The sequence below is a fragment of the Dipodomys ordii genome, unplaced genomic scaffold, assembly GCF_000151885.1.
Source record: "Dipodomys ordii isolate 6190 unplaced genomic scaffold, Dord_2.0 Scaffold80, whole genome shotgun sequence".
NCBI lineage: Eukaryota > Metazoa > Chordata > Mammalia > Rodentia > Heteromyidae > Dipodomys > Dipodomys ordii.
In genome coordinates, this window is record NW_012267296.1 from 6,355,255 (window position 1) to 6,363,651 (window position 8,397).

General features: G+C 38.2%; 1 protein-coding gene across 1 annotated transcript in view; it reads left to right on the plus strand.

The window, feature by feature from the left end:
- Chm (choroideremia (Rab escort protein 1)) overlaps positions 1-8,397 on the plus strand; it is a 216,403-nt gene that overhangs the window by 170,509 nt on the left and 37,497 nt on the right. The window contains exons 10-11 of the mRNA XM_013024996.1: positions 2,724-2,828; positions 3,165-3,228. Coding sequence (XP_012880450.1) covers positions 2,724-2,828; positions 3,165-3,228 — 169 coding nt within the window. The remainder of the gene's footprint in view (positions 1-2,723; positions 2,829-3,164; positions 3,229-8,397) is intronic.

An 8,397-nucleotide genomic window follows, 5' to 3' on the forward strand; every position in this document is an offset into this window, starting at 1 on the left:
CTTCCTTCCTTCCTTCCTTCCTTCCTTCCTTCCTTCCTTCCTTCCTTCCTTCCTTCTTGCCTGCCTGCCTGCCTGCCTGCCTGCCTGCCTGCCTTCCTTTTCCTTTCTTTTTCTTTATTTTTTCAGGTGCTACTGGGATCTGAGGCCAGGGCCTCACACTTGTTAAGTTAGCACTCTACCACTTGACTCTTGCCTCCAGCTTAGCGTTTTACTGGCTATTTTGGGGATCGAGACTAGGAAATGTTTCTGCCTGGACTAGCCTCAAACTGGGATTCTCTAGATCTCAGCCAACTGAATAGTGCATGTTACAGGTTGTGAGGTACTGGTGCCCAGCTCTGTTAGTTCTTTCTAACACCATAACCTCTTCTTGTCACCAAAGATGTAGCTGTCGCCAAAGGATCATTAGTATTTGGAAGCCTACAAAGCAAGAGGTCTCCACAAGACTGAAAGCCAGGTTTCATTATATGGCTGATTTAAATGAGAGCACTTTGCTAACTCATAGTCAGGCTTAGAGCTTATACTATAACAACTCCTGTCACTATTATTTCAACATTTTATGATGAATATTTTTATGCTGATGAAAATGTTGAATTTCACTATGTTGAAAACGAACTTTACAACTTTGGTGGGGGTGGAGGGAGGAGTTGGGGAGGTGGGGAAAGAAGAGATGGTAAGGGAAAAAGGTAACAATGCTCAATAAGAAATGTACTCATTACCTTACTCATGTAACTATAACCCCTCTGCACAACTTTTTTACAATAAAAAATATATACAAAAAAAAGAAAATATTGAATTTACAGTGAATGGTTGTATGTCAACCACTCCAGTTCTGCAGTTAACATTTCAATAATTTTGTTTAGTCACATGTTTACAAATAGCCTTTTACTCCATTAATTGATGTTTTTATACTTTGTACAATGAACTTCAGAGATCAGCAGTGTGGTTATTATTTACCAGAGCTTAATATTTTCCAGTGTTTTTCTTTTGATGTGAAATTTCTAGTGAATGTCCGATCTTCAGTGCTCAGTAACTGAATTAAACAAACCACATGACTAAAATATCTATCAAGCTAGAAAACACTTTACACTACATATTTTTTCTGATCACATTCTACACTCTTGAATTTCTATTGCGTCTGAATTAAGGTTAAGAAAAAGGCTTGACAAATAGAAATCCATGTGAAATGACAGATCAACAGATTTCTCTCTTGTCTAAATTACTTTGTTTCTCAAATTGCTTATGAGCATTTCAAAAAAAGAAGACAAGTTACAAATTTATCTTTTCAGTTTTTAAATAATTATTTTGGAGAATTGCTAATACTGCATATCAATTTAGAAAAGTATTTTGTAAGGCAAGAGCTCTAGTTTAATGAGGTGGGATAAAATGAATATAGACAAAAGTAGAAGAGAGAAAAGAAGTGGAAATGAGCTGTGAAAATCATTAAATATTATTATAATACAAGGAATGTACTTCATTGCTTAAAATATATATTATGTATATATTATTTCAGTAGACATTTTAGTCTACCCTGATGCCTGTGTTACACCTTTTATTTTTTTAAAGCATAATCTGCCTTTAGGAAATACAAATTTGTTTTGAGTGTTAATAATTTCATATTTAATGCTTTTATGCACATAATATATCACATATTTGCCTCATTTTATAGCCATTGAGCACATTCTAACTTATACTAACATAATTTATAAATAGATATAAGTTTGAAATCATTTGTTCACATTTTATGAGAAGCAACCTGTATGTATCTTTCTAATAAAATATTTCTAGTCCCTAAAGAAGAAGCTGTGACAAAGTAAATTCCTATTTTCATAATAAAAAGATAGAGCAAACACACAGTCATTTGCATATAGTTCCTAAAATATTGCATACTGGCTTTGTCAGTGCTGGTAAGTCCATTTCAAGGATGTTGCCCTTAGTCCATTAGTTTGGATAATGAGCCCTATAAAGTACATTTATAACTTGTGGCACTGCAAGGAGATGGATTCTAATTTTCATCCTTTTATCTAGACACATTGAAAGAAGGTCAATGGAGGGTTCTATATGATTCATTGTCCCAACACATATCAGATGACAGAGACCTGATAATGTCCATGCATAAGTGTTTTCCTTATTTGGAAACATCACTTGAAAGAAATCTTTCTGTGATCATCCTTTGAAGTAAAGTGGAAACAGATATTAAAAGAAGCTCAATCCCTTTTTTTTCTGTTTAAAACATTATCAAACGCACGAGCAGATAGCTATTCTTGAACAAAACAGAAAGCAACACTTAACAGAGAAATAAAAATCCTTTAGTGGTTTTTACAGGCTGTGAATGGTATAACAAGATATCTAGTCAACTTTTTTCTCTCTGTTTTCTTAAAACTGTGGTGGGGGAAATAAAACTATTGTTTAAACAAAAGAAAAGCTTACATTTTCCTAAATTTGAGTAAAGCTTATAATTACATTATATAATATTTGTCCCAAATTTACAGTTATGTGTCAAAGGCAATCAGTTAATATTTAAGTTAATATTTAAGTTTTTTATCATTTAAATGGTGTCAGAGTAGCAACAAGAATATGCCATAACTCAATGTCAGTTTTGTGTTAAAAAATGTGGCATCATAGTAGGCAATTTTTTAGTCTTCATATAGGGTTTTAATTCAAAATCAGTAGCAGAATATGCTCATTTACTCAATCATATGAACTTTTTTGTATGCTTCTTTTAGATGTAAAGCAATCATAGACCAGTTTGGACAGAGAATAATCTCTAAGCATTTCATTGTGGAAGACAGTTATTTTTCTGAGAACACATGCTGCCGGGTGCAATATAGGTAAGATATTTTCTTCTCACTAGCCAAGGGAAGGAAAAAGTCAGGCCCATGTGATTATATTACCATTTCTGCTATGATTCTGTTCTTCAAGTTACATGCAAAGGTACATTCAGTATCTTGCTAATCTTCTCTTATAGGGTCTGATTTGGGGGCAGCCAAGCATAATTCCAACTCCTTTGCTTCAGCTGGAATTTGTCTCCATCCTTCTTTTATGAGGTTAAAGCAGAACTTAACATGGTTTGGGGAGGTGACACTTTTATCCTAACTTAAGTCTTTGAAACATACCTTTTGATGGTTATATAATTATACATGAAGCTTCACTCTTGTTTCTCACAGGCAGATCTCCAGGGCTGTTTTGATCACAGATAGATCTGTCCTAAAAACAGATTCAGATCAACAGGTAAATTCAGTCTTCTGCATTCTAAAAATAAATGTGTGTGTTATAAAAGGAATAATGTTTTGATACACATGGCTGATTCCTACCCTCAAGATAATTAGCATTTGTTTCCTTACATGGTTAGCATTTTTGTGGGAAGAACCCACATGTTTAACTTGAAGAATGAAACTGTTAAATCCTATGAAATTAGTTATATCATTATGGGATGGAAACAAAAGAATCCTTAGAGATATGTGTTTTTTTTCCCTTTTTTTCTTTTTTCTTTATCAGTCATGGGGCATGATCTCAGGGCCTGTGTGCTGTCCCTGTGCTCTTTCATTCAAGGCTAGTGATCTACCACTTTGAGCCACAGTACCACTTCTGGTTTTCTGGTGGTTAATTGGAGATAAGAGTCTCACAGAGAACATTCCTGCCCAGGCTGGCCTTGAACCATGATCCTCAGATCTCAGCCTCCTGAGTAGCAAGGATTACAAGCATGAGCCATCAGCATACGACAAGATTACATATTTAAAAGCTTAGAGAAAAAGGCTTTACAGTAGGCAACACTATAGCAATTACAGAAAGCCTTCCTTTAGGCATACTATGAATTCATTTATACTCAGTTATACTATTTCCTCACTACCATTGCTCATTTTAGTGTCTACTTCCTTCTTTACCCCAAATTCATAGAACCATGTCTCTACTTCTTTTTTTATTTTTTTTTTTGGGTCCCGTCATGGAGCCTGAACTCTGGGCCTGGGCGCTGTCCCTCAGCTCTTCAGCTCAAGGCTAGCACTCTAACACTTGAGCCACAGCGCCACTCCAGCTGTTTTCTTTTTGTTTATGTGGTGCTGAGGAATCGAACCCAGGGCCTCATGCATGCAAGGCAAGCACTCTACCACTGAGCCACCTTCCCAACCCAACCATGTCTTTATTTCTTATGTTTTCTCAGTGTGATCACTAAAATTCCAGGGCCTTTATCTAAGACTTCTCCTTCTGACCATATTTTACAGTTATTAAAGCCAGCTTAGTCAGTATAAGTGGCTGCCAGATATATATGCTTCTACTCAAAATAGACTCCTAAAATTCCTTAGGTTGGAGGACACCTATTACCTAAAACGAAAATGTGAATGAATAAAGTTATTTATTGGTTCAATTTTTATTGTTGATTAATGGAAAATATATAAAAAGAGACATCAGTTATGACTTACACATGTAAGAATGGATACCACTTTATTGAATCAGTCAGCAATCAAGTGTCTTTTTTTTTTTTTATTTGTGAACATACTGTACAGAGGGGTTACAATTACATGGGCAGGATAATGTGTACATTTCTTACCAAGCATTGCAGCCTCCTCCTTTGGTTTACCCTTCACATCCCTTCCCAGCCTCCCCCCTCCCCCCTAATTACAACCCTTCTCCTCCCCCCACTTCCCCCCCCCCCGACCGACGTTGTAAAGCTCGTTTTCGACATGACAACTTATACTTTTCGTTGTTGCATCAGGTCCACCTGTATCCTTAAACAACTGTTTTTCCCCCTCTCCTCCACAAGTTATACTGACATCAAATATAGTGAAAGCAGGGGTTATACTGTGGGGGAGGGACATACAAAGCAACAAAGAGATAGTCTTATAAATGCGTTAGAAACACATGCATGAAAGAAAAAACATTAAAATACATGTCTAAGGGTTCATTTTCCTGACATCACATTATCTGACCTTTTCCGCTTGACTCATACATATACTAGATATTGCAAATAAGGGAGATGATGGGACCTATGTTTCTTTGGGCCTGGCTTACTTCACTTAATATAATTTTTTCCAAGTTTTTCCATTTCCTAACAAATGGGGCAATGTCATTCTTTCTGATGGAGGCATAGAATTCCATTGTGTATATATACCACATTTTCTTGATCCATTCATCTACTGAGGGGCATCTGGGTTGGTTCCATATCTTAGCTATGGTAAATAATGCTGCAATAAACATAGTTGTGCTGGTAGCTTTAGTGTGGTCTTGTTTGTAAACATTTGGGTAAATGCCCAAAAGTGGGATTGCTGGGTCATAGGGGAGCTCTATGTGAAGTCTTTTGAGGAACCTCCATATTGCTTTCCAAAGTGGTTGAACAAGTTTACATTCCCACCAACAATGAAGTAAGGTTCCTTTCTCTCCACATCCCCTCCAGCATCTGTTGTTGTTAGAGTTCTTGATTTTTGCCGTTCTAACAGGAGTGAGGTGATATCTCAATGTTGTTTTGATTTGCATTTCTTTTATGGCTAGGGATGTTGAACATTTCTTCATGTGTCTATTGGCCATCCTTCTTTCTTCTTCAGAGAAGTTTCTCTTTAAGTCTTTCGCCCACTTATTTATTGGGCAGTTGTTTCTTCGAGGATTTGTTGTTGGGAGGTTTAATTTTTTGAGTTCCAAATATATTTTAGATATGAGACCCTTGTCTGTTGTATGGCTAGTAAAGATCTTCTCCCAATCTGTGGGCTTTCTATTGATCTTGGTAGCTATGTCATTTGCCCTGCAGAAGCTCTGCAACTTTATGCAGTCCCATTTGTCCAACCTTTCTTTGATTTGTTGTGTTTCCGGGTCTCTATTCAAAAAATTTCGGCCTGAGCCAAGGATACCTAGGGTTTCTCCTATTCCATCCTTGCTTTGACTTCAAGGTCTTTGATCCATTTGGAGTTGATTCTGGTGCAGGGTGATATATAAGGATCTAGCTTTAGTTTTCTACATGTAGTTAACCAATTTAATCAAGTGTCTTTTACTCCCTGTGTCACTGTGATGGTGTCTCTACCATGAAATAGTTTGTAATCTAGACTACACAGTTACAGACAGATAGGTATCAAGTATAGTTTAGTGTGGCAAATGTAACTAGAGGCAGCTTAAGAAAATGATAGAGCAGTTGTGTCACTTTCATTGCTGATTGACTTATCTAAACTTATCAAAACCATAGACAGACACTGTGAGTGGGCAAAGGTTAAGATTACCAAAAAGTGACAGAGGCAAAAAAGTAAAGAGAGCAAATACAAAAAATTCTGAGCTGGTTGTCAGTGGCTCACTCCTAAAATCCTACCTAATCAGGGTGCCGAAATCTAAGGATTGTGGCTCAAAGCCAGGGTAGGGAGGAACGTCCATGAGACTCTTAACTCCAGTTAGCCACCCAAAAAAAGCTGAAAGTGGAGCTGCGACTCAAGTGGTAGAGACTTAAATGCAGAAGTTCAGGGGCAACTCCCAGACCTTGAGTTCAAGCCCCAGGACTGGTACCAAAATTAAAGAAGGAAGGAAGGAAGGAAGGAAGGAAGGAAGGAAGGAAGGAAGGAAGGAAGGAAGGAAGGAAGGAGGAAGGAAAGAAAAGAAAGATGAAAGAAAAACTCTGAAGAAGCTAATCTCTAGAGTAAGAGAAAGGAATTGGTTCTTGAAAAAAGTGAAGAGTACTTTACAAGATTAGTTTATAATTCAGCAGAAGGAATGGAGCCAGTAGAGAAGATGAAGGTACTGATGAGAAGAGGAAGATTATTGATGGAAAAGTAATGGACACATGATAGGCAGTCAGGGAGGATGAAATTCACAGGACAGGCACAAGCATTCCTCTCATATAGAGGGTGATGCATGTTGAAATGACAGGGTAAGTATACGAGTATTTGTGGATTTGGAGTTCCCATCTGCTGGGTTCTATTCTTTAAATTTAAAAGTAAAGTCACCTCTGGAGAATAGAAGTATATATACTGGTCAAATGTGATGGATTTGTAAAACTATTCATCTGCTTGGATCTTTCCAGCTCTTTTCATTCTTTTACTACTGCCTAGCATATTAATCAACCTAAGAGTACTCAAGCCCTTACAAGTTTGCTCTGTTTATCATCTTCCTTCTGTTCTATCTTCTGCCCTCGACCTCATTATGAATCTTCTGACCCCATTATGAATCTTCTAATCGGCTTTTGCTCCAGCATCTTCAATCCCCATATTGTCCTGGTCTTCCACCACACCCAGAGAGGAAAATCGTTCTGCTTTAGGCTATAATCTGCACCTCTGTCATGAATGGCTGCTATGTCATTAATGGCTGATCTAGAAAACTACACAAACAGACTGGCCCTGCCTCAAAGTCCGGAGACCAACCCAGTTTAGCTGAATCACTGACCTCTGATAATGCCCAGGGATGAATGCTAGCCTTCACTATTTTACCTACCCTTCTCACTTCAGCCCTTTCTATCTCATGATTTACTGAGTAAAGTGAAGCCATTCACCATGCACAGGGGCAATCTAGACTTTCAGCCCCTTCACCACAGGTATACCACATGTATACCAGCCTCAGTAATGGATGAGATGGTTCTTCCCTGTTCATACCTGTCCACAAGTGTCTCTCTCCCTCCTTCCCTTCTTTCTGCCACTGTTCTCTTCCTTTCCTTTCCCTCTTGTCTCTATTCCTGTCTTCTTCAGTCCTCACCTTTTCCATTCCTCTTCCTTTCCTTCTACTCTCCTTCATCATAGTGAGTCAGCAGATACATTTTTTTCTCTTGTCTACTAGAACTTTGACTATGTGATTATTCCCTTTCTCTAAGAACTGTGTGTTTCCCCAGATGCTCTAACACTGTTCTTCTGAGTGCCTTATGACTTGGATAGTCCTCTGTGATTTAGTTGTGGGCTTTGTTTGCTTTGTCTTGCCTGAAAATATTGGGGCTTCTTAGAACTCACTGTTTTGTCCTGCTCTGTGTACGCTCACTAGATGATTGCATGTATTCTTGTGATTTCAACTCTTCATAAATGTTGGGAACCATTAGTTACACTTCTCCCAGAAGTGTCTGCACCATATGGCAGACTTCTTGCTGGACATCCATCAAAGGGTATGGATATAAAGCTGAATTCAGCATCTCTCCCAAACTGTTCCCCATACAGTGCTGTTTATTCCCAGGAAAACACACACACACACACACACACACACACACCAGTCCTGCGATTTGAATCCAGGAACACACACACACACACACACACCAGTCCTGGGATTTGAATCCAGGAACACACACACACACACACATACACATACACACACCAGTCCTGGGATTTGAATCCAGGAAACACACACACACATACACACACACCAGTCCTGCGATTTGAATTCAGGGTCTGAGAGCTTTTTCAGTGCGCGCACACACACACACACACACACACACACACACACACACACACACAC